The 27800-nt window shown below is 29.6% G+C and overlaps 4 protein-coding genes across 25 annotated transcripts in view; 2 read left to right on the top strand and 2 right to left on the bottom strand.

The window, feature by feature from the left end:
- Positions 1 to 911: 911 nt before the first annotated feature.
- On the bottom strand, positions 912 to 5675 carry LOC107997814 (spastin). Of its 2 annotated transcripts, XM_017056663.3 has the most exons (7): positions 4613 to 5675; positions 4336 to 4506; positions 3572 to 3832; positions 2338 to 2690; positions 1909 to 2240; positions 1513 to 1823; positions 912 to 1347 (listed from the first exon to the last, which is right to left on the bottom strand). In XM_017056663.3, the coding sequence occupies exons 1-7, from the start codon at positions 5157 to 5159 to the stop codon at positions 1184 to 1186; spliced, it is 2139 nt and encodes a 712-aa protein (XP_016912152.1). In that variant the 5' UTR covers positions 5160 to 5675; the 3' UTR covers positions 912 to 1183. The 2 variants fall into 2 exon arrangements, with proteins under 2 accessions (XP_016912152.1, XP_016912153.1); XM_017056664.3 differs by lacking the exon at positions 3572 to 3832.
- A 396-nt stretch (positions 5676 to 6071) lies between these two features.
- On the top strand, positions 6072 to 12143 carry LOC107997815 (pre-mRNA-processing factor 39). Its single transcript, XM_017056665.3, has 13 exons — positions 6072 to 6205; positions 6427 to 6551; positions 6649 to 6882; positions 6954 to 7421; positions 7530 to 7707; positions 7785 to 8035; positions 8099 to 8224; positions 9002 to 9150; positions 9224 to 9629; positions 9690 to 9854; positions 9928 to 10314; positions 10423 to 10709; positions 10796 to 12143. The coding sequence occupies exons 1-13, from the start codon at positions 6157 to 6159 to the stop codon at positions 11091 to 11093; spliced, it is 3123 nt and encodes a 1040-aa protein (XP_016912154.1). The 5' UTR covers positions 6072 to 6156; the 3' UTR covers positions 11094 to 12143.
- A 119-nt stretch (positions 12144 to 12262) lies between these two features.
- Positions 12263 to 15718, bottom strand: LOC107997817 (putative cysteine proteinase CG12163). Its single transcript, XM_017056666.3, has 3 exons — positions 15197 to 15718; positions 12790 to 15085; positions 12263 to 12719 (listed from the first exon to the last, which is right to left on the bottom strand). The coding sequence occupies exons 1-3, from the start codon at positions 15395 to 15397 to the stop codon at positions 12571 to 12573; spliced, it is 2646 nt and encodes an 881-aa protein (XP_016912155.1). The 5' UTR covers positions 15398 to 15718; the 3' UTR covers positions 12263 to 12570.
- Positions 15719 to 16539: 821 nt separating this feature from the next.
- LOC107997812 (synaptosomal-associated protein 25) overlaps positions 16540 to 27800 on the top strand; it is a 30472-nt gene continuing 19211 nt past the window's right edge. For 4 of the 21 annotated variants that reach the window (XM_062075225.1, XM_062075237.1, XM_062075230.1 and 1 more), the window contains exons 1-3: positions 19264 to 21664; positions 21967 to 22157; positions 22362 to 22403. In XM_062075225.1, the coding sequence (XP_061931209.1) occupies positions 22062 to 22157; positions 22362 to 22403 (138 nt within the window). In that variant the 5' untranslated portion in view covers positions 19264 to 21664; positions 21967 to 22061. Of the gene's footprint in view, positions 16701 to 17950; positions 18241 to 19263; positions 21665 to 21966; positions 22158 to 22361; positions 22404 to 27800 lie in introns of those variants that run through there. The other 17 variants (XM_062075242.1, XM_062075234.1, XM_062075239.1 and 14 more) reach the window with 8 other exon arrangements.

The following is a 27800-nucleotide window of genomic DNA, read 5'->3' as shown; positions in this document are numbered from 1 at the left end:
TCAAATCAAAGATTGATTTATAATTTGTCAAATATTTTCTATTAAGAGACTTTAATTATATTATTTCATTTTAACAATTATGAAATGAATATTTGAAGTATTATCAAACATAACAAGAATAATAATTGTAATATTCTTCCCAAGTACATTATACAATATGTAATATTGTTATATTTTACAAAATTCATGTGCTTAAAAGAATTCTATTTGCATACTTTTAGCACATATTTATATAAGATCAAGATTATTATTTATTTTCATGCTTATTTGATAACATAATTATAGCAGTACTTAATCTGTTTATACTCAATTACAGTAACTGTTTTATTATCTGATTGGACGTGAGCTGTTTCATGTGCAAATACAGTCTTTCTACAGATATTATTTAAATTAATTGTGCTTGAAATATAAGTAAGTAATTAAATATTTACATTTACTCTCTTTCTTATAAAGTGCATATTGTAATTGTAACTGTAGAATTATATATTTTTTTGTATTGAATAATTCATATCATATAATAATTTGCAAATTGCTAATAATATAACAAAAATTAAATTGATTTAATAAAGTTAAAGCTTATAGTTTATAGAAATATGAAATAAAAAAGTTAGAAAAATCTATGTAAGCTATAATATAACTACAAACATTGAAATTCTAATATTAACATTTTTAGAATGAAACTTAAATCTATGATACCTGATTACTGGATGGAGTATGAAATGTATAATATGTATGTATATATATTATATATTACTATATTATATTATATTATATTATATTATATTATATATATATATATATATATATATATAAAATATATAATTATAATAATATATAATATAATATAATATAATATAATATTATACATATATATATATATATATATATATATAATATATTGTATAAAGCTATTTAAAAAAGAGTACTTAGCAAGAGTGCTTTATGCAATATTATTACATTTTCTTTTCATATGTAGATATTATTTTATAAATTAGCTTAGAAAATGTAAAAGCTGCTATATTTACATTCTATAATAATTAATATCATTTTAATTAATATCGCAGAATATCGTTTTTGTTGTATTTTTCATTGTTAAGTTTTTTCTTCTTTTTTTTTTTAAATGTCGATATATTTCAATATAGTTTATTTTAAAGTTTTATAAAGTTCAACTAATTTTTAAAAATCATAGACTTACGTCACCATATTCAAAACTCCATTTTTCATAAGCAGCCAAACTTGCAGGAGATACTGATCTACGAATTCTTTTAAGCGAATCACGAAAATCTTGCATTGTAATATTACGTACAGAATTAAGATCCAATTCTTTTACTTGATCTGGATTAAGTTCTGTACAAGATTTAATACATTTTTTTATGAAGGTTAAAAATAGGACATTTTTTATTTAATTAATAATGATTTATTTATTTGTTAGACTGTCTGGTCAAAATCTTTGTGTCCATTCAGTCATATTAAATAAAAAGAAAAGAAAATATGTATGAAATTTTATCTTACCTCTAATAGGACCAAGAGCTGCATCTTTTGCTAAACCCGTTAAATCACTCCCAGAATAGCCCTCAGTTAAAACTGCCATTTCATTTAATTCTTCTAAAGTCAGCGGATCATTATGTTTAGCTAAAAGTCGTTTTAGTAACATAATTCTTGTTCGTAAATCAGGTAACGTAACATATACTCGTTTTGTAAATCTTCTTAATGCAGCTTCATCCAATTCTTGAGGTCTATTTGTAGCTGCCATGACCAATACTCTTTCTTCTGGATTACATGGTAATCCATCAAATTCAACTAAAAATTCTGTCTTCAATCGCCTAAATAAGAATTGTCAATTAAATAAATAATAATTGCAAGTATTTATCAATTTATATAAATATCAAAAGCTATATTAAAATCTACCTGGAAGCTTCATGTTCATTATCCCTACGTTCGCTTAACAATGAATCCACTTCGTCAATAAAGATCACAGATGGCTGTAATTCTCGGGCAATAGAAAAAAGAGCTCGTACTAGTTTTTCTCCTTCTCCGACATATTTTGATGTGAGACTAGCAGCAGATATTGAAAAAAATGTAGCATTGCATTGTGTAGCAACAGCACGTGCAAGTAATGTCTTTCCATTTCCTGGTGGACCAAATAATAATAATCCTCTTGCTGGTGTTCGCAAACCAGTGAATAATTCTGGTCTTAATGAAGGTAAAATAACCATTTCTTGTAGTGCTTGTTTTGCAGTCTATTTTATTAAAAAAAGAAAATATAAGCTCATTATCATATATATAATATTATATATTCTTTTTTTATTTGATAATATAGGTATAATATCTACATACTTCTTGACCAGCAATATCTTCCCAGTGAACTGCTGTCCCACCTTCCAAAATCTCATCTAGAATAACTTGTGCCAACTTTGGATCTACACCTTTTAAAATGGGTACTTTTCTTGTAGGTGTTCCTCTATTGCTATTTGATGTGGTAGGTGTTCCTGGTCTTCTAATAGGTGAACCATTTCCAGGTACTGATAATTGTCTTTTTACTGAAGGTGGTGTAGATGATGGTTTAATAGGTGCAACTCTATGACATGATTGTATTGCTGTTGAGCGTCCCATGCTGCGTGGTAATGTTTGACTTTTACTTATAACTGTGCCCACTCTTTTTCCAGGAACAGATAATTTTCTTCCAGATGCTATAAAAATATAAAATAAATAAGAAATAAAAAAATAAGTTTTAAAATAATTTAAAAATGAAACTATTATAATACTTTTGAATACAAATTCTTATTATATCTATTACATAGATCTATTAGAAAAAATAACAATACAAGACAAATGTTTTGCAATAAAAGATATAATTATTAACATAATTCAAGTTAATATAAAAAGAATGAAATATATTTATTAAAATAGTATGCATGTGATATAATATATTTGTATGTCTAAAATGTTAAAAGCATACTTAATATTTCATATGTATAAAACATTTCATTTGTTAAAAAATTATATATACTATTAAACTAATGATATTTAAATACTATATAAAATAATAAAACAAATATGAATATATTTTTCTAGAATAAAAATATAAGAAATAATTTTTGAAACTATTCTAATTTTTTAACAAAACTTTAATTTTTTATATAAAGCACACATTCATGCATACGAACTAATCTTTTCTTTTATTCATTCATTGCTTCATATATATATGTATATATATGAATATATATATATATATATGTATATATATGAATATATATATACACACACACACAATATCATATGTGTATATAAATATATAAATATTTTTTTATTTATACTTATATATAAATAATTCTATATTTTTAAATTACTTACTTAAATAATATCATACTGCTAAGTATGGCATAACTACATCAATAATAAAAAAAATATACATATTAACATGCATGCATTTACTACTTATTGCATTACATCAAAAACTAATATAAATGCATGTGTTAATAATGAAATAGAAATAACTGTTTAAAAAAGCAATTAACAAATTTACACTCAAAGTCTGCATTGTAAGCCCAAAACTTCAGACAAACAGTACCTTCAGAATGGGCAGAATAATTTTTTGGTGAACGTGGCCTTAACTTGGGAATTTGAGTACATGTATTCTGCCCTATGTTCACTGTTTGTGTACTGTTTGTGTTTTTAGTATGATTTGTATTTAAAGAAGATCGAGTTGTTTGTAATGTGTGTATATTGCGTCGGATCCTCAGATTCTTTCCTGGATGTTCGCTGTCCACTTTATTTCCAGGAGCACGATATTCATTGCAGATATCCAGTTTTTTCAGCTCACACACACTCACTACAAAAAGGAAAAACATTCTCTGCCATGCTGCAGTAGGCTAAATAGCTAAATACAGTTTGAACCCATAATTTTGATAATTTTTATCCAAATTGTAAATTATATATAACTAGTCTTTAAATTTAAGATGAATGCTTGAATGGCCGTTAGAAATGCTACTATATGAAGTTTGGCTACTAGTTAATACATAAAAATTTGCATCGCTTATGAAAAAAAAATATTGTGCCAAAGAATAAAAATAAAACCATTAAAGAAAGGAATAACGCGCGCATGCATACATGTACAGGTACATTCACGCATTAGTACTTTCATCAAACACACACCCAGATACATACATACGCGTGAACATTATAGAACAATTAACACATGAGCATGCTAAACAGTAATAGTGTTACTCCTTAAGCTGTATTATAACTTAATTTAATAATTTAATAATTATAAGTAAATTTTATGACTAAAACAGCTTAAGAAATGTTATATACTTAAAATATATGTTTACAAACCAAGAAAATCAAGTCTGTCCTTTGCCATTGCTAAATTAGTTCGCATTTTATCATGAAGTCTTTGTGCATGTTCCCATACTTCTCCCCGACCACCAGTGCATTCTATAGCTATTCCTTTTTCTAATTCTCCAATTCCTTTCTTGTAAAGTTCAATTGCCATTTCTTTCTGACCTATTGATTAATTATAATTATAAAAATGATATATTAAAAGAATAAAAAATTATATAATATAGTTCAAATATAATTTTTTATATTACATAATTTTATGATATCATACCTTCATTATCTTCATCAATTTTAAGAGCTTTACTGATAAATTCAAAAGCTCTACGATGATGATGTTTTTGTTTTGCAAGCAAGGGATCTCCTGGACCAGGACCAATTGGCCTTCTAGGCACTTGCGACATTCCCTCGTTTTCAATTTGTTCAGTATTATTTAAGTTATTATTTAAATTTTCACTAGATTTCTGACCAACTACAATTTCTAGCTGACAGGTTTGTTTGCAAGCTTGTCTTCGTTGAATCAGCTGAGATGTAGATGTATATAAATATTTGAATACCACAAATAATTGATAAAGAAGTGTCCTCAGAACATTAAAAAGCAATATCAAAGGAAAAGAAACAATATAGAGATTACGTTTGTGTACTGACGGCTGAGGGGCGTCGAGAAAGCGATGATTATGATGGTAATGATTGTGGTGATGATTATTGCAGTTAATGGTAGTTGTTGTTTTATCACTATTTTCATTCTTGGTCACGCAAAGTTTTTTCGGCGACTTAGTGCCGTACTTTCGTATTGGACGCCCGCCATCACTGTAAGACATTTCCTATCGCAAATTTTTGAATTCCTATAGTACCAAGTACACTTATTATCGCCAAATACAAGTTGAACTAAACATTCTGACATTCCCAATGTTGTGTAAATATTGAAAATGAAAACTTGTTTTAGATCATCTTTTTAAAAAATATTTTCGAAATTCAACAATTAAGTTTTTCTAAAAATAATTGCACAGAAACAATCGTTTTTATTGACAAAGAAGATGAAAGAAAAAAACGATAAGATTCAGAATTTTGAAATGTTTGCAATTGATAAATCATAAATAAAATAGAATAATTCGTAATCTTCTTCAGCATCGCTTGTTTTGATTCACATTTAACTTGAAACATGAATATATAACATGAATTTACAAACATCAACAAACGTTGTTTTACAAAATCGCGTATACAAAAATATATACATAGAAAAACTTATATTATGTGCATCTTACTATTTACTTCATTTAGTATATATTCTAAGTACACGAGATAGATTACTTTATGCACTTGCGCCCTTTATTATATTCCCTTGCACATGCGTATATGTACTTAAGATATCTTTATTGTTTTTTTCATACAATTTTAAATTTTATATTTCATATTTTGTTTCTGTCGTTTATTTATTATTTTATTTGTTAAGAATTAAAATATATTCAGTAAATAAATAATAAAGATTTTATATTTAATGATACCATTTATTTAAGAATATATCATTGATTAAATATAAATTTTATGACGTATAATACAATAAAAGTATATATAACATTACAAACTGTTAATTTTAAAAAGATTCTCTTTCAATGTTTAAAAATATAAAATTATAACATTTATATATTTATTATACTTCCCGGCACATTTATTACCGATGAATGTTAAATTAGTTTATCACTTTATCACCTATCATATTAGTTCATAAATATACTACTAAGAGTCTCTCCTAGCATTCTGCCGCCATTTTCTTCATCAGTTCTGCGTTTTACATTCCAGAGATTGCATCGAGGCAAGATGTCGTCCGCAAGTGGTGATGAAAGTGAGATCGCTTTAAATGAACCCGGTAAGAAGATGATATTTATGAAAGAAACTATATTTAACATGACATAATATTGATTTTCATTTATATTTATATACAGTTGTATAAAATGAAATAAAAATATTAATAAACCCGGTAGTAAAGACCTGCAAACCGCCATTAAACGAATGGCGTCTCACATACGCATGTAACGTAAATATCTTATTCAAATTTTGCATTTTTTTTTATATTTTGATTCTTTTCAGTACGACGTACGAGATCTAGTCGTACACGAAAGACTACCGTGGTAGCAAAGAAATCTCCCGTAAAAAAACTTCTAGCAAGGGCAACACGTTCTCCGAAAAAAGTACAAGAAATCGAAGAGGTCGAGGTGCGTAAATTCTATAGTACTATAAGTTGTTCTCGCAATCATTAAAATTCGTATTCAATATCTTATTTAATAGAAATAATTTGTTATAATTTTTCAGGAAGAGGAACCTATATTACAAGAAGAAGTGGTAATGGAAAGCATTCCTGAGAATGGAGTGCAAAGATTTGGTGATATTATAATTGAACAGCATAATGAAGATGATTCCTCTATGTTACATTTAGAATTAGAAGATTCTGGTGATACCACTATTCATGAAATCAATATGAATCAGACTGTACAAATAGGAATCCAAGAAACTGTACCTGATTTAGAAACATCTGCATCTCAAATTGTAAATAAAATATATTTCTTTCTTTTAAATTTAATATATTTGAATTATATTTTTAAATATTTTTATTTTAGGATCATTCTACTACAGTATCAGATCCTATGATCATAGAAGAAAGTAGTATGGATAAAGTTGATATGTTAAATGAACGTGAACAAATGGATATGGAAGGACAAGATATTAGTAATGATGAAACAAATCAACGTGTATTGATAGATTTTCAAGAAGTTATGAATGATGATGGAGAAACAATAACACAAGTGACAGAAATTCTAGAAACAGAAGAAATTGAATCTGAAACTGTTATAAATGAAAGTACTGGAATTGAAGTTGTAGAAGTAGATTGTCAACAAGAAACATCGGAGAGTATAGAAAATGTTATAGAAAAAACTGTGCCTGATTATGATATGACAGAAATGATGGAAATATCAGAAACAACAGAAGCTGACATGGAATGTTTGTCTGAGAATGCTATAAAAAAAACAGAACCTGATACGGAAGCTGTATCTGAAGATGAATTACCTACTGAAGCTGCCACAAAGGTATTTTATTATTAAAGAAGTAAGATTAAAAACTTATATTTTGTATGTGCATATGCGCTTACAAAAATATGTTTATAATTTATATAATATTTTATTTTTAACATTTAGGAACCTGAAACAGAAGCTGTATCTGATGAAGAATTACCAGCAGCAGCGCCAGCAGATTTGGGAGAAACTGAATCAGTTTCTGAAGATGAATTACCATTAGATAGTGAAAGAAAGAAAAAAAGTGGAACAAAAGTAATGAATAAAATCGCAGAAAAGAAGAACAAAACGGAAGGCACAAGTAAGAAAAAAAAATTTATTTAAATTTTTAAAATTGTTATACTTCGGTCTTTTTATTTTGTACTATATTATTTTTAGATAAACGTAAATTAAATGCAGAAGGAGAGTATGATCCTAGTTCACCAACATCTGAAAATAATGATGAAACACCAGCAAAAAAGGTAGCACTTTCAACAGAAACAGATCCAGGAGACAATAAGCAAGAAATTAAACCAGCATCACCAAAGAAAAAGACATTACCAGAATTAGAAAAATATTGGAAAGCTGTTAATGAAGATCCATCAGATTTCACAGGATGGACTTATCTTCTTCAATATGTTGATCAAGAAGTAAGTTAAAAAGCAACAATACTATAAAAATTATACTTAATATATGATTTATTTGTCATGTAGAATGATGCAGAGGCTGCACGTGAGGCTTATACCAAATTTTTGGATCGTTATCCATATTGCTATGGTTACTGGAGAAAATTCGCTGATTACGAGAAGAAGAAGGGCAACCCCGATAATGTCCAAAGGGTGAGTCAATTCGTTTACCATATTTATTAGATCTATTTCTTATTATGATATCATTTAATTAACGCAATCTAATGAAAATAGCTCGAGTTAGGAAGACGCGTGGGCAGTGTGCACGCACGTAAATATGGTTTTCCCTTCCAACAGCCTAGCACGTCTTGCGGCACCTATACGACTCTCTCCGTTTACCAAATAGCTAGTTACTTAATTATTCTGCGATATCTACAATATTATTGCGTATATTACTGTTTTACTTATACCGTTATATCGATATTCTACATACGATACGTAAGTCAAGCGAAGGCTAGTTGTTTCAATTTGCGATATTACCGTGCAAGAAATTGTGTATAATATTTACTGTAAGCATTTGTACACATAGCTTACTACAGAAAGTATTGTAACTTAAGCATAAGATGCGGTACCTTACTTAATGTAAGTAAGATTGGGTTGGGTGTTAAATCAAAGTCAGAAACAAAGACTTAGGACGTGAACATGCCAGAGAGGGAGCAAGAAAATGTGGCGGAAGACACAGAGGCACCCAGATCGGAACACTCCTTGACTTTAAGGTGAATGCACAATGCTCTGCAATCTCTGTGTTAATTAAATCTCTTTATTTACAGTACGCGTATGATATGTGAGTATACGTTGCTAAAAAACCGTAATGCTTATCGAAAGCTTAAAAAAAAAAATAAAAAAAACAAAAAATAGGTATAAGTCTACCCGCCACCAGCCCAATCACTTGTAAACTATTCTAAATGTGATTGCAAACCATTACTACAGGTATTCGACCAAGGTTTGAAAGCTATTTCGCTCAGTGTCGACCTTTGGCTTCATTACATCAACCACTGCAAAACCGTCTATGAAAAAGATGAAGAAAAACTTCGAGAACAATATGAAAAAGCTATCCAGGCATGTGGTCTTGAATTCAGGTGCGAAATATCTTCGATTTTTTATGCATATATTTATGTAATATTTATAACAGATATATATTTTTTTATTTAGATCTGATCGTCTTTGGGAAAGTTATATAAAATGGGAATTAGAAGGCAAACGTCTAAGCAGAGTAACAGCATTATATGATCGTTTATTATGTACTCCAACACTTGGTTATATTTCTCATTTTGATGCATTTCAAGAATTTGTTTCTTCAAATTTACCAAATCGTATTTTAAATGTTGACGATTTTCTTGCATTACGTGCTGAAGTGAAAGCACTTTTGAAATCGGATGATACTACTTCTACTTCAGCAGCTGATGATGCACCACCTGGTGAAGAACCGCCGCCACATGAACTTCCTCCAACTGATGAAGAAACCCGTGCTATTAGAGAAAAAATTATTAGTAGTAGACGTAAAATGCATAAAGCTAATATTAATGCAGTTGCTGCAAGATGGTCATATGAAGAAGGTGTAAGTACATCATATACTTAATGTGATATTTATTATTTAATATTTAATCTTTACTTACAGATTAAAAGACCATATTTCCATGTCAAACCTTTAGAACGATGTCAGTTAAAAAATTGGAAGGAATATTTAGATTTTGAAATTGAACAAAAAGATCAAAATCGAATAATTATCTTGTTTGAAAGATGTTTAATAGCATGCGCTTTATATGATGAATTTTGGATGAGAGTAAGTTTTTCTTATTTTTTTTTCGAAAATGTTTCTGCATTTAATTTTTAAATGTTTTTTAATTATTTTATAGTTTGTTCGTTATTTGGAATCCTTGAAAGGTGATAATGTGGAAAAAATAAGAGATGTATATACTAGAGCTTGTACAGTGCATCATCCAAAGAAGCCAAATTTACATTTGCAATGGGCTACATTTGAAGAAGGTCAGGGTAATTTTGAAAAAGCAGCAAACATATTGGAAAATATTGATAATGTAATACCAAACATGTTACAAGTGGCATATCGAAGAATAAATTTAGAACGTAGAAGAGGAGATTTAGATAAAGCTTGTACATTGTATGAAAATTATATTAGCAATAGTAAGAATAGAACTATCGCAAATAATATTGTAGTAAAGTATGCAAGATTTTTGTGTAAAGTGAAAAATGATGTGGATAAAGCAATTAAAGTATTATTGAAGGTATGATCATGTTGATTTTTACAATACATTTCATATATTTTTTATTTAATTACTTTTATATAATTTAATATAACTTTTAAATAATTTTATATATTATATATTTTTTAGGCAACAGAAAAAGATAAAGATAATCCAAGACTTTATTTGCAATTAATTGATTTGGGAATGCAAAGAACTCCTGTTGATACTCAAGAAATTGTCGGATACATGGATATGTTTATAGAACGAGAACATGCTGATCTAGAACAAAGAGTACTTTTTGCACAACGTAAAGTAGAATTTCTCGAAGATTTTAGTCCAGATATTCGACAAATATTAAAAGCACATGAACAATTCCAAAAATGCATCAAACAAGCAAAGGAACGAAAAAAGACGAAAAATGATGATACCAAAACGTAAGTATTATTTTTATAAAAAAATATTTAAGCTGTCATCAATATCAATAAAATTTATTAAATTGCGCAAATTTAATGTTCTATAGAGATACTTCTCCTCCAAAGAAAGTTAAAACTGGAGATCAGACTAATGTACCACCTCCACCTTCTGTAAGTTCACAGTCATCATACCAGTATAGCAGTGGCCCAAGTGGACCTTATCAATCACAACAGCAATTTCAAAGTGGTCAATATGGTGGTCAGGGTGGATATCAACAAGGTTATCAACAGTATCCACCTCCTTCCGATCCTAATTATGCCAACTACCAGAATTGGCAATATGGACAAGGAGGACCTCAAGCATATGGACCGTACAATCAATGGGGATCTTATAATTACTATTAGAAGATAATACAAAATTTCTCTTGTACCAGCTTTCATTGCGTTGCTGTATCTACTGTACATTTTAAAATCTTTATTTTTTCATCTAAGGATGACAGACAACAAAAGAAGCAAAATTCTTTCAAGTTCCAATGACACATCAGTGACCTGACACGAATAATAATAATAATAATAATACTTGTCGTACTGATGTTTTTTTTTCAATACATAAATAATTATTTGCATGAAATTCTTTCTTAATATATTTTAAATAATACAAAAGTGTAGGAAATATTAAAGAATTTCCCGACTGATGTTAAATATATTATTAAAGAGATACATGATACAGGTAGTTGATAAAGAATGCCATATGGTACGAAAGAAAGTACATTATGTGAAATATTCTCCAAATTATACTATTTGCATTAAGTTTGTATAATGCAATATTCTACGTCTAATTTTATTCCGTGACGTGTTATTTCTTTAACAGGAGAGTAGCAGTTCATAAATGTTACCTACAACTTGTATAAGTATTTTTTCCGTGTACTTAGTTTATAATATTATAATTTTTTTTTTGCTGATATGCGTTAAACGTATCGCTTAAAAAAAATTAAAAATATATGTAAATGGAAAAATAGATATTTGAATATCCTAGAGATACTAGGTAAGCGCACTTTATGACGTATTCACGGAATAAACATTGTTAATATTTGTCAGTACATTTTTGATAAACAATAAGTAAAAGAAGAGAACTACATTTTTATAACATGTTCAGTTATAAAAATTATCGTTGGAATTATATTTTTAAGTTACAAATGCATATTATTTTGTATGTTGTAATTTCGCATTTGTAATTATAATCTGAATTTTGTCGCAATCGACATAGAAATCACATACATCAAGAAATTTTCTGTATGTGAATTTTTATAATTTACAATAAATGAAATTTAAAACTTATATAAATATTTCTAATAATACACAACAATGCATTGCTTGTGTTAATTTAGAATTTCAAAGAAATATATTTATGACTGTCGAAATAAGAAAAAATATAATTTTTAATTACATTCTGAATATATTGATGTTTCAATTTATTTATTAATATGTCTTCAAAAAATTAATGTCTTCATTCTGTTAAATTTTCGATATTCAAAAGTCGCTAAATTGAAGAGAACAATAACAAAACATAAATATTTGTAACAAACATGCTTTTTTATTATAAAAACATCATTATGATTCTTAATAATTATAATTGTATAATTGTAAAAATTTCATATCATTATTAGTATTAGTATTTATTATTTGCAATTTTAATTATGAAATAACGTTTATGATGTTTTATTATTAAAATATGTTACGTTAAATTTTTAGAGTGCAAGCGACTAATTTCATTCATATTACATTAATATAATTTTATTCTTATTACAGTACAAAAAAAAATATAATTTTATTTTGAAGAAGTTAAATATTATTAAAGGCATTAATTTCTTAAATATATTTGTTATGCAACTATTGCACTTGAAGCCATCGCATTAACTCCGCAGGTACCATCTCCTCTATAAACTCTGTAATAACCATTCTCGCCCCATCGTGAGCCCCAACTATTCTTTATTATCCAGTATGGTAATTCTTTATGAAAGAGAGGATATTCTAGAAAACAATATACCATGTAAAAGGATAAAAATTACTATATTTAAAAAGTGTGTATCAATATACATACTACTAATGCCATATCCCACAATTAAAACTCCATGATCTAAATTTTTAGGATTGCATAAGAAGTGAAATGGATGTGAAACTCCTCTAATATAAAATTGCATGGCATTGGCATTGATTCCAATGGAAATTGGCCCATTTTTAATAAGCCATTGTGCCATTTTTGTTTCGTTTGAAGTAATATTTACAGCACCAACAACTTGTACCTTAGCTTTTTTTTTAAAGAAATGACATTTTTCATCTTTGCCATCATAAGGATAGTCTGATTCTAATTCGAGACCACCTAATTTTTCTATAGCTTTATAAGCATTTTCCATGTATCCTCCATTGCATCCTTCATCTAAAGTATCACAATCTAATAGTTCTTGTTCCGATAAAGATAATAATTTTTTATATTTAATCGCGTATTGACCTTCCACATTTCCAGTTACAGAAAATGCCCAACATGATCCACATAGACCTTGATCTTTCACAGGCGTAACTACATTGTAATCACGCCAATCGAATTTAGGTGGTAAAAAAATATCTGATACTTCAATTTTAGCAAGAGGTATTTCATTCTCTTGTTTTAATTCAGGTCGAAAACCTAAATATTGAGTTTTAAATTCTTTAGGCGTAAGATCTGCAAACATCGTAACACCGTATTCAGCTGTTCCTTGCTCAAATATTTGTAATTCTTTAATAACTTTTAGATTCTGCTTAAAGATTTGAAAACGATTTTGTTTTTCATTGGTTGAACTAAATGTTTTGTTAAATTTTATAATAAAATCTTCAAATAATGTTTCATCTTTTATGTCTTGAGCTAATTTTAACATTTTTTGATTATATTTACTACCTCGTAAAGATCGTTTTCGACGATTGTTTAAATCACAGTTAATAGTAATTTTTGGAGATCCTTTATCTATCCATGGCTGAGACCATATACTGAATAAACATTCTTTAATTTCAGTTCCCTCTTTCAACTGACATTTATCTTTTGTGCCTTTTGGACAATTACTTGTACCTAATTTAACTCTTATTTTATATAAATACCCAGATACTACTTGCTGTGAGGCATCAACAATTTCTACTATCATAGGTTCATTTGAACCTTCAGAATTTTCTGAAAATTTTTTTAAACCTTTGTTTGCAAGTTCTTGTATTATAGGATTATTAATATCTATATAACTGGGTGCACCAACTAATTCTGATCTTTTATTTCTATACAAAATTTGTGATTTATTAATTACAGAATCTCTTTTTGTTGGATAAATAATTTCTTCTTGAACTTCATGTTTTTTTATTTCCAGATTTGATCGAGTTTCTGTTGTAGGTAAATCAAAATCTTTCAGAAATTCATCAAATTCTTTTACTTTATTTTCAAATCTTTGAATTTTAGCATCATTATCACTTCCGTTAACAGAAATTTTTAAAATAGGATGTTCTGTCACTTCTGATTGTTCTGGTTCTTCTGATTTCTTAGTTGTAACATAAGTATAATTATCAAGAATATCTTTTAAATTTTCTAAAGCTTCCATTTTTTCTTTTCTATTAGGTATTGATGTTACAAGTGTTTCAGTATTTATTGTTGAATAGGAATTAATAATATTTTTTTTAATTTCTGCATCATTATTCAAAGTACAATTGTTTTTTACTATTTTACGGCTAGATTGTTGCCATGGTTTTTCTTCAAATATTACCAAGCATATCTTAAAAGAAGAATTTAACTGGACAGAGCATTCTGATTGTTCTATTGCATTTTTTAAGCAATCAGATTCTCCTATATGTAATAACATTTGGTATTGTATAATATTAGATGAAGGTGGAATAGCACGAGTTACTTTGATAATGTCAATTACTTTGTGTTTAAAATCATTCTGTATTAATTCATCCATTGACTTTGCTACTTGTTCTCCAAAAGAAATAAATCCAGGTAAATTTGGATTTAGTTCATATGGACATCCTGGACAATAATTAGGACTGGAAGCTCTCATTGCTATAAATGGTCTATCATTATGATCTCCATTTTTCTGAATTTCATGATCTAATTCAATGCTTTGATTATTAATAATTTGTTTGTCTAAATTTTCAATAATGTGATCCTGATCTTGATTATTTTCTTGTACTTGCAATTGATCATCTTGTCCAGATTGAGGATACAAATACATACATTGTATTGATTCTTTTAAAACATTTATATCTCCAAGTTCATGTTGTTTTATTTCAATAGTACATGCTTCTCGAGGACAAGGTTCTAATGCTTCTTTACAAATAGGAATTAGATCAAATGTAAGCCTATATATTACATATGGAGATTCTTCCTGAAAGTTAAGAAATTAAACAATCTTTTTATAATTAAATTAGTACAAATATATATTCTATCCTAATCAATAATAAAAATTTAGATTTTAAAAAACTGATACATAATATACCAATTTTTGCGCGCTAATCAGGTTACCGCCCCTGTATGTATGATGCGTCGGAGAATCTTGATTCAAAGAATTCAAGGCACGTTGAATTAAAGGCTCCGGAACATTTTGTACTGGTTGGTTGACAGAATCACAAAATACAAGGATTGGATTAACAATTAATAAAAATAAAAAGTGCGTTTTATGTAAAAGTAAGCCTGCCATCTTAGTGCACACACAGCACGGTGTTGACTTCTAATGGTTTTAACTGACGTAATTGACTCTTGGATGAATTTTTATATTCTTTTATTTATTGTTGAATTAAAAATTATAATAAATTAAAAATAAGAAATTAAGTTTTAATCTGATTTTGATTACTCTATTTCTTTTGTAAATGTAAATGTTTATGCGATATATTCGAAAATAACAGATCTCAACAAGAACAGCAAATGAGATGATTTAATACATGTAAATAGATATGACAAATTAAAAAAAACTGGTAAACATTTTTCATTACAAAAGATATATACTTGACTTTAACTACGAACTCATGTTTTCATAAATATTTTTATTGCATCAAAGATAAGATAAATTCTGTAATTTAATATGTAGTTAATTTGTATTCTATTAATGTTTAATTTATATTTTATAACTAATAACATATATAATTATAACTAATATAATATTTGCAATAGTTTCCTGTATTTTCAAAATATAAAAGAGTTTTTATTTTGTATTAATATTTTAGTAAAAAATGTTAAAAATAATATTCATATTTATATACATCATATATATATATACATATATATATACATATTTATATACATATATTAATATATTATATATGATATATAAACTTAGATTTAAATTCCCTAAATATTCATATTATATAATATAAATAATGATACGAAAAAAGAAGCGTTTATTATTTTGAAATAAAATCTAATAATTTAAAAATTATTAATATTATGTAAATATATTCCAATATATATTTATATTAAAAGTTTATAAATTTCATGAAATATAAAAATAATTAGATAAAAAAAAAATATTACGAATTTATAAGATAATAGAAAGTATTAAAAATATTTTATAAAATAATTTTGAAATATGTTTAACATTATATTAAAATAATAAAAAAAATTATATTCATTTTACCTATATGTTTTTCCGAAATAAAAATTATATAATTTTACAAATTTATAAATTATTTATAATTTATTTTATAAATAAAATTTTCGATATGATAATTAGAAAATTTTTATTGTATTTTTATTAATTTTTTTATTATGTATTTCATGAATATTTTTCATAATAATATTGTTTATGTATTTTTACATTTAAATTTTCGCGCCATTTTTAAAATTGATGTTAACCATTTTCAAGTTCCGGTTGTCAAAAAAGCAGCAGCTGTTTCACTGTATCGATGTGATCATCAGTAATAGCTGTAGTGTCTTAAAAAGTCAATATTAAAACGAATTATACGATAGTTTTCTTGTGATTTGTGAGAATTCATTGATTATCTTTGGTAAGCGAATATAATATTTAATATAACTTATTTCAAATGAAATGTATAGATAGAAACTAACAAAGTACCACATTGCAGTGAAGTTGTATCGATTTTCTACTTTATTCTAGCTATGATTTGACTCATGTCAAAGTACGTATGTGTTACTAACTTTAATGAATTTAGAATTTTTAACAAATTTTATTTTTTCTTTCTTTTGTTTTGTTATTCTGTTTTATAAATTTAATATAGTTACATACTTAATAGATTAAATTTTTTTCTATATAAATTATTTATAAATATCATGACTTTGAAAGCTAAATAATTAATTCAACTTAATGTACATTACATTTCTTATTTCTAAAAATATTTATTATAATAATATATAAATATGAATAATATATATAATATTTTATTTATTATAATAGTTATATATTTTTTAACAATTTTTTTAATTTTAAAATTCTTAGTTTAGTTAATTTTATCAAATTTAATTTAATTTTAGTTATTTGTTAATTTACTTTTTAATTTTTTTTAAACGAACATATATGAAAAATAAATAAAATAATTTCAGATATATTTAAATATTTTATAAATATTTAAATGTTTTCTTGAAAAAATATATCTTAGTAAATAATTTTAATGATATTTTATGAATTATAAGAGAATTTATTAAAATTTATTAATATAGCTAATTCATTAGAGATTTTAAATTAATATTATTATATAAAATGATTCCAGTTTCCATATTTAGTCGTTGTGTATATATATATAATAAAAAATATATATATATATTATTAAATATACATATATATATATATATTCTTTTTCATTGTACATTTTATTTGTGTGTTTTATTTTTTTTCATTTTTAAATAAATTAAATTGTAGATAAGACATAAGATTCGTTACTTAACAGTTTTAATATGTATCATAATTTGAAAATTGTTTTCTTTATATTATTGCGATATTATATTTGAAAATCAGCATAATGGATCAGTGGTTCTTCAATTATGAATATTATATTTACATTATAATAGTTGAATAATTATTTTGGATTAATATTCAATATATAAAATTTATTAATATATATTCATTATATATTAAATATTAAAAATTGTAAATTATGTATTAATATAATTAATTATTAGAAAAATTAAATTTTATATTATATAAAATTTTTACATTGTAAAATTTGTGATTAAGAGAAATATTTTAACATAAAATACGAATTTCGCGCCTTGAGTTTGCAGTTTTGTAATCTGGTCTTTCTATTGGTGCTTTTCTTTGCCGACGACATTTTACCCCCACTATGAATCGAATGCTGTTCTGAAACTCTGCGACTGCTCGTTGCTCAGTAGCCGAGTACTAATCTTCTAGTCGGAGAGAACGTAGCTTCGTGAATTTTGCTTACGATTTTACCGGTTTTTTTACACTTTTAGATAAAAAGTGTTAGTGATAATTCTGAATTTTTTTATTTACAATTCTTCACGAACAAGCTGATTATAAAATTCACTAGCAGTGGAAACACCCATCGAAGACAACTTTATTGACGAGTTACGGTTAGTAATAATAGCTAGACCGGTAATACTGCATAGTTTTCTTTTATTATATTCTATATTACCACGATATTTTAAAAATTTTTTAATATTTTGATTAATTGATATTTTTATTTAGATAATGTTTGAATTTTGTGATAATTGTATTCGAATTATTAATTTTCTTTTTATGACATATTAATATAAAAAATGAAATAAATGATATGAATTGTAATTATCAATCAAAATTTATATTTACTATGTATATTTATTTAGAGTATTATAAATACTTTTGACTTTCTTATACAAGGAGAAAATGAGAAGCCAAACAATTCGTCATTATGGTTTACTTGATATTAAATCGATTTTATTGTAAATTTATAAACTTTCAAATTAGATATTTAATATTTAACGCATGTTAAGTACAAAAGATATATATATATATATATTCATGTTACATTTTCTTCAAAAAATTTAACAATGATATATTTGATACGATGACGTAAAAATTAATTTACGAAATATTTTATTTTTATTATTTATTTAATTGTAATTTTTATATTTATTCCAAAGTGTGGAAAATATCATGTTAACGTTACCGTCTTGAACTTATTTTATTTATTGATTTCTTAATGTCATACGTATGCGCGGTCTATTTAATACATATATGAAATTTTACAAATACATATTTTTTATTTGTTAAATTTATAAAATCAAATAGTTTATATTATTAAAAATGATAACCATTTTGAAAGGATAAGTTTTTGAAACTTTTTTTACCGGCATTAACAGCTGAGCGTCATTGATGAAAAACATCCGAGTATATGTATATATGATAAGAGGGCGCTGGCGCGCGCATGCACACATACGCATGAATGTATGTGCGAGAAGGACAAGGGAGCATGTATGACGTCAGAATATTAGTATTTTATTTTTAATCTTCAATCTAAGATGAGATACGTAATATAATGATGCATTTATGAATCATAAAATGCGAAAATATTTAATTTCTTTCCTCTTCTATGATTATTATTTAGTATTATTTAACTTTTAAAATAAAATTAATAATTTTATTGCATATAAATTATACAAATATAAATTGAATTTTATATAGTTTATACAAAATTACAAATATTGTAATACAATATATTAAATGTCGAAAAAAAATTAACAATCATCCAATAGCACAATTGAACTTTAATATTAAAGATTTGAGGTTTATATCAAATTTATATATCGTAAATTTTAAATAAAATTTTTTTTTATTTATTATTATGAATTAACTCATTCATTTTTTCATAAATATTAATCGCTTGGTATGACTCTACAACATTCGTTTGCATAATTAAAATATTAATTATGATTTACATTTGAGGAACATCAAATCTCAAACCACTATTCTAAATAGGAAGATGTGCGTCAAAACGTGCATCGAAATATTCAAACAATGCGCAGTTTGTATATATTCCTGTATGCATGCAAATTGAAGTATACATCGTGATATGACCGCATTATTTTGCCGGCACCCGGCACATTGGGCTGCGCGATCGACATTTCCTTCAAAGCGCATCTACACAATATATCTATGTTTCCACGTGATCACAGGATCGTCTTTGTCATTATACACGATATCAGTCTTGATACGTATTTTTTGCTATTGAAAATAGCAAACGCTTTCGTATTGGATACTCTATCGAAGAATCTAGAATTACGACATAAGTTGCAACGAATTGTAATTTCGTCGCAAAATTTACGCTATTATTTCGATCATCAATATTTAATCGTTCAATATGTGATTTAAACTTGTTCATCTATTTAGAAAATTAATTAGAAAATATTTGGATAAATATGAATCAAAAAAAAAAAAATGCATCGTATATATAAATCAAGTAATAAATTTATAACCAATGCGAAGCTTTTTAATCAAGAATCTGATTCACGTTTCGTTATACGAATCAATACTATAAAAAAGTCTGTTTCGCAACAACGCTCAAAAGTATCGTTGATGCTGATATGTTCGTTGAATGCACGAATGTTCGAATGTTCGAGAAACATTTCTTTAGAGGTCTCGTATTGATTTCTAAACACGATTTCCTCCGAATACTCTTCATTTTTCTCTCTTATCGAACACCAATATCTGTTTGTTTGCGATTTGAGAGGGTATACAAGCGGCGTCCTCCAGGTCTAACTGTGTAGTCGCCCGTGATCTTGGCGAGGTGCACCGTGACCAGGAGAAACGACGCGATACCTTTCGCCCTGGAAACGAGCCAACTTCGTCTCGAGGGCAAGGACAAGCTCAGTCAATTGATCACGCCATAATTTGTGCGAAACGTTTATAGAACCTAGTTTAATTTTAACACAAGTTTTATTATCTCTTTACGAATGAACTAGTTTTCCTGAAGGATTATATATTCGTAGTGCATGTTCCATATCTTTCTCTCTCATAGAGGATATCTATGCTTCTATGTTCATTACACTTTGTCAGCAATTAAATTTACAAGTGCCAATTACCAAGCTCTCACGCTGTCTTAATGCATTAACAAGGTGTCCCTTTGAACTGTTCGCGAATCTTCTTCTTGAACCTTTCCTGAATAGATAAGACCAATATGATGCAATAAAATAAATTCGATATCATCGTTTTCGAATATTAGATCAAATTATAAATACGATGGAAAACTATTCAAATTCTAATCGAACACTCAGAAAAATAATAAAAAGGAAACAGATAAATGTGTCGATATTGATATTGCGACCGATCGTTGCAACTTTTAACAAAAGTTCGATATCGTTTGCACGATAAAAATCTTTCTATCGGTGAAACTTCTACTTACGATAACACGGAAATCCCCCGGGAGAAGATTGTCGAAAAAAAAAAGAAGAAAAAAAAGAGGTTATTTATAGAAACGCATCAAGGCGGATGCGTTGGTGTGCAACCTTTTCAACGGTGTTTCTCAACCTACATACGTTGCAGGAGATCCCAGCTGATCAGTTCTCGTGGTGCTGTGAGGATTGAAAAAGTGGTGGGTGGTCCGTTGAGGCAGTAGGTGTGCGCGGAAGGGGTCGGTTATAGGAGGGTTGGAAATACAGGAAGCACGGCGAGAGAGAGAGAGAGAGAGAGAGAAGGCGCGGTCATGTGCGTCTGCGCGCGATTCGGTCGGTGGGTCGGTCGGTCGGTCGGTCGGTCGGTCGTTGGGTATTGATTTTCGTAGGAGCACCGGCATACACGTAACTCCACCACGTAAAGCGTATACATGCATCCACGACGACTGACTGGCTGGCAGCTTTTGCCAAATATCTGCGTAAAATTTCGCAATCGCAGATTCTCGACACGCTAAATCGACTCATTCCTGTGTTACGCCTTCGAGAGAATAATACACTTTGCCGCTACTCTCTCACTGATCAAGTACAGATTCTTTATTAGCGTTCCCTGTGCATCTCGTTTTTGAAAGTACGTCATACACGATTTATTCTATATTTTTTCTCCGTTTTTCTCGAGAATTTTAATGCATATGTACATTTGCTGGGTATTTGGTTTTCTCGGTCCAGCATGTACGCTAAATGAAACGTAAATGAATAATCGTGATAAATACTTCGATAGAAACTGTTTTAAATTTCGTCGTTTATCTTCTGCCTTGTTATTTAAATTCGTTTAAGATAATGGATAAACTAGATATAAACTGATAGATGGATGATTTTAAAGATTTAGAATCTACCAAGTTGTAATTTATTTTCTATCATTTAATGTTGCAGAACAGTCGAGTCTCCATACAAGGAGCTGCGCGAGCTGCAGAGTGAACGAAGAAGCGCGGTCGTAGAAGAAAGCCAATCGTCAGGCACTCAACAAGATGCCTGCTCCAACATCAGCACCGGGTACGGTGGAGGGCCCACCTCGCACTGAGTTGCAGGAATTACAACTAAAGGCCGATCAAACTACAGATGAGGTATGTCTATTGATATCAATATGATAAAATTTTCCGATAATTCTTTAATAATGTGTTATTTAATTTATAACGATAATTTATATCGATTGAATATTTCGAATTTCTTCGTTCCTGCGTGGGAAAACCCTTGTAATTTGTTAGAATATTTTTGATATTTTAATGTTGCGATGCGTTGCTTAACCCACGTGACTCATTCTGTTTCAGTCCCTGGAAAGTACGAGGCGTATGCTGGCATTATGCGAGGAGGTGAGTTCATCTCATCCCTATGAAACTATTCTCTTCTATTTATGCATTAACCTTCATCCTCGATCATCCTCGGTACTAATCCTCGATCCTCGTTACTTATAGCGATTTATTCCCGGAGTTCTTACTCCCAGATTTTGTCTCATAAAATATTATAGAAGTTTAATATCGCTGGTAAAATCGTTGCGTGTTGCATCACGGCAAAGATGGGCGTCATAGTCAATCCTCGGTGCAGTTGAAGGAACAAAGTAAAAAAAAAAGGAACAAAGTCATACAAAAAAAAAAAAAAGAGATATAATGACATAAAAAAAATGGAACGCGCTGGAGAGAGACGGGCATAATACTATTTCAATCAGATTAGAAACTTTGAAATTGTGTACATGTATATTTAAATATACCTGTACGGGAAAGAAAATGAAGTGGCGTTTTATGCAAATTACAATAAAATGAACACGAAGATATTTCAACGTATGGTGAAAACAGTCGGATTTATGTGGCGTTATACAATCATATATGAAATAGTATTTGACCCAGCTCCGGCGCCAGAAATATTCTTCGTTCCTATGATACTTATTAATGTGTATATTTTGAATAATATACAGTCAACGGAAGTTATGAAAGCCATATCCATCGAGGTGTTATGGCTTTGTTTGACGCGAATTTTTTTGTGATGAAAGCAAAAAAAAAAAAAAAAAAAAAAAAAAAGACATTTTCCCCTTAAAGAAAAAGGGGAGAAAACAGTATCGCACGGGTGCCAAGCAAAATATCTATATGTTTTATATATTTATATGTGAATATACTCGGAAGAATTGTAAGACGACGCATCGACGCGGTTCGAGACGGTAATCCGCAGCACGAATGCACGCGATAATATCAGTGTTACATCACTACATACATTTATTTCGTGTTAATTTCGTCTAAAATTAACTATTTCATCACACGGGAAATATGTCTTTTTAAAGAATCACAAGTGAAAATAAAATTGATCAAAATGTTAATACAATATACATACATATTATATATTGTTTTAAATGGAACGCGTGCGTTCGTGTGCGTGTTTTCGTGTACTCTTGTCTAAGTTCTTCAGCTCCGCATTTTTCTTCCCATGCATAATTATTATTCGTTGTCTATGCTCGTATCTTGGATATCTATTCTCGATATATGTACGTCTCTAAGTGTGTGCGAAACTATTACTGTGTATATCCGATGTCTTCATTCTTTTCCTATTTAACTTGTTACTAATTGTCGAAGGAGCGAGCGCAATCTATACCCGATAGCCCTAACCTGTGAATTCATTTTGTATTTTTATAAATAAATAAATTTTTTTTTTTATTTTATTTTTTTTTCCTTACAATTCATGTGTTTTAGAATCATATCAAATATTTCTCTACACGCGAAATTAAAATTTAAATTTAAATTCAAAATTTATCCGAGTGATCGTTTAAAGTAATTAGAATGCAACGAAGATTAAAAGGTAAGAGATTGCGTCGCTCCATTCCAGTTTCTTTTGCTACTTATCTGTGGCTGCACTAATTAGCACGTGTCGCATTTCGAGCACTGGAGACTTCAACAACTATTTAGTGTACGTACATACTTCACATGCGGGATATCATTGAAAGAAACCTGCCCATATCTAAATATACGTATATACAGGGTGTCTCAAAATTGATGACACAAGCGAACAAAAATTAATTCATATAATAAATCTCTTACCGGCTTGTGTCGTCCATTCTGGAACATCTTGTATATATCATATATTTATATATGAATATGTACGAAATTGCTGTCAAATCGATATTAGTCGAGTTATTCGAAATATTCGAAGCTTGGAGAGGATTCGAATGTACGAACCTGAACAGCGGGGGCAGTCGCAAGTACGTTATGAAAATAATTAGGGAAAACGAAAAAAAAAAAAAAAAAAACAGAAATAGTACTCTTAATGCTGCCAGTGGTGGAGGATATCTTTTTTCAGCAATGGTGAATTCCAGCACGTGTGCATTGGGTCTTTTGGAAAGGACGCTATGGAAAACAGAAAACGCTTTTGACACGATACGAGATTTAGAAGGAATGAAGGAACGTCGATGAATATGCGGTACTATTTAAACAATTTCCATCGTACCGTGTACATTACGTATACGTAGAGATGGCGTGCTTCAATCTTTTTATGCGTAGAACATTTTTGATGATCACGATCATAGCGATTAAGATAGAGGGTAAATAGGACTTTTTTTTTTTTTGCGTTTTCTTCTCTCGTTATCTCCATTTCTCTTTTCTCTAGATTTCTATTCCTATAGATATTCTTCCTATAGATATTCTTGCTCCCTTTTTTCCTGGTTTTCTTTTTTTTCTTTTCTCAATTCTTCTCGATCTATCCAACTTTTTGATCTATTTTTAACGCCTTTGCGACGATAAGCGAACAAATTTCTTGATATTGACAATGATGGTGAATATCATTGTGAAACGGTCGAGAAGAATCCGTTCGTTTAATGTACGAACTTATCGAAAGTATATAACAATCCTTCTGTATGTACGTGCACAATCCTTTTTCAGTTGTTTCCGTCTTCTTCTTCCACTTCCTCTTTTCTGTTTCTCTTTATCTGTACTTCCATGCATTCTGTGTGCAATATTTTTCTTTCCTACTGTGAATCGCGTTTTAGAAATATCGATTCGATGATCGGTAAAACTTGCGTGAGTAAATCCTTCGTATTTTTCATCGAAATTTCAATTGAAAAATATTACAATAAACGATTCTTTTATCTACGAGATAAAATCGATTTGTAATTAAACATTGAGAAGAGATATTTAAAAAAAAAAAATATGCCGATCATTGAATCGAGAAGAAAAGGCTCTTCCCAGCTGGGAGCGTGAAAATCTCTAGGAAACGCCTATGATTCTCCTCATAGTTTGTCAACCAATTGTCTATTAGAGGCTGATCAAGACAGGTAAATAACAGTATAACGACAGCTCTGATCTCGACAATGAAAAAAAAAAAAAAAAAAGGAAGAAAAATCTCGATTTTGAAAGTGCGAATCGAGAAAAGAGCGCCGCGTATACCGGCAACCTCTGTCGCTGCTACCAGTGTAATCCGTGTTGCTGGCTGAACCGGGCATTTATCGATATTGTCCGTGTTGCTGGCTGTGTATGTATGTGTTCTCACGTGTGCGGTGTGTGCCCACGTGTGTGTTTGCTTGCTTAAAAATTCGACAAACTCAATACACTCGCTTGCTCGATCGCCCGCCTGCCTGCCATCGCAAACTTCCTGAAAGTTTACACCGTGCTACCGGCGACTAGCCACCGGCGGTGTCCAGTCTCTAGATCATTCGTATACCATACGTTTCGAATACATTTCAATCGATTAATTGCAAGATCGATCGAAGAGAATTTCGTTTTACCACCGGTGTACCTTTTACAGTTTCCGGAAGAACTTTATTGCCTTTTTATCCGCTTGCAAAGTTTACGAAGAGTAAAATTTTTAATCGTGTAATAACAGGTTCTGGAACATAGATCGTTATAGATTTTTCTCTCATCGATGAATGAGATATCGCACGATCTTCGCGAACTTTGCCGCCTTATCTGCCTTGGCTGTTTGGCTGCCTGTGTGTGTTTGCCTGTCCTCCGCGAGAACACTCTTCATTTCTCTCTCTCTCTCTCTTTCTCTCTCTACTACTATTACTACTATATCTCTATCTCTCTTTCGATGCATCGTGCTGTCACTTTTCTGGCTCTCGGTATCATTCTATCGATACTTCGTTGCGCACGAACCACGTTCACTCACCACCGTTCACCCACCGGAGACATACGAGGGATTCGCGGGCGAAGAGAGAGGCGGCTGGTGATCGAGAATTACCAAAATCGATCTCGGTCGATTTTGATCGATTCCAGGGACACAAGCTACGTCGCTCTTCGTTCAGAGTTATCAGAATCCATGCGAATCTATCACGCTATCACCTTCTTTTCCTTCTCGTTTCTTTCTTTCTTTCTTTCTTCCTTTCGTTTGGTTTTGCTTTCAATCGTGGATTCAAGTCGCGATTCCAGTCGATCGCTCTCGTCTTGTCTGCCAAAAAGATGTCGTTCACTTGTCCATGCATCATCCACCGCCGTCGCCGCTACCACCGCCACCAACCACCACCACCACCACCACCACCGTCACCACCACAACCACCACCACACCGTCATACGACCGATCGAACTCCCCTCACTCGTTACTCTTTTTTTATTATGCACCTGAATATTCGCCAGAGTATTTACCCGAGAGAAGAGTGGAACAAGTAAAATAAAACATTGAGATGGAAAGATAAATGAACATCCGGTAAATACTCGGAACCACATATTATAACTTTAAATTCAACGGCTCGCTCTATCTCGTTTTGATTTCTTTCTCTTTTCTCTGAAAACTTCATGCACATTTCCTACGTGGATGAATGCGCACCGCTTCTCTTTCAAGCTGTACGAGGAAAGGAGCAAAGAACTTCTTTTGTTTCCGTTCTCGTGACCGACTAAATAAAAGCGTTCCAGAAAAGCACACCCGTAATTAGTTCCTACGCGGCCCTACGCGGTCAAACATTAATGGATGATAATTTTTACAGCACGAGTATCCCTTGCAGCCTCGAGTATCCGAGGTTTTCTTTTCTTTTCCTCTTTTTTTCTTTTTTTTTTTTCTTTTTTGAAAGTCTATTTCCTTTATCTTCCGCAATTCGTTTGAATCAGAGATCGTTTGTTGTTGGCTGGAGCGAGAAAAGCTAGTAGGGATGAACGCGCCGGGATTGTAGAGATCTCGTGCTTTCTAACCGAAAATAAATTCTCATAGAATTGTGCAAAGGAAAAGAAAAGATAAGTATCGTTTGTTAAAAACGATGATTACGGCAAGGTTTCTTCCCTCCCTTGTTGGTTTTATCCAGTCTCGAAAAGCTCGGCTCCTTTTCTTTGCTCTCTCTCTCTCTATCTCTCTTTCTTTTTCTCTCTCTCACCGTCTCACTCATTCTCTCTTCTTCTCTCTCATTTGATCATTCGCCGCTCTCTTCATGCTCTCCTTTTCGTTCCATCTCCACTTCTCTCTGTGTGCGTGTGTTCTATTTTGCATTTATTTGAGTATCTTTCGTCCGTTTGAGTCCCGAGATCTCTCGTTTCCAGGAAAACTGTTCCAGGAAAATCGGTTTGCATTTTTACACGGTTTTGTATTTTTCTTTTTTTTTTTTCTTATGATTCTTCCTATGATTTATTTACATTCTATGATTTGCATATCGTGGATTTAAAATTGCATATCGTATTCTCGCGACTCAAAATGTGATCGAAACCTTTCGTTTCTGTATTGCGCATTTTTATTTCAATTTATTTCTCCATGAAAAAAAAATCTATATATATATATTGTGTATCGATCTGTATTCTGCGATACTTTTTTTT

This window comes from Apis cerana, linkage group LG5 (assembly GCF_029169275.1).
Source record: "Apis cerana isolate GH-2021 linkage group LG5, AcerK_1.0, whole genome shotgun sequence".
Taxonomy (NCBI): Eukaryota; Metazoa; Arthropoda; class Insecta; order Hymenoptera; family Apidae; genus Apis; species Apis cerana.
This window is presented reverse-complemented; position numbering and strand designations above follow the sequence as displayed.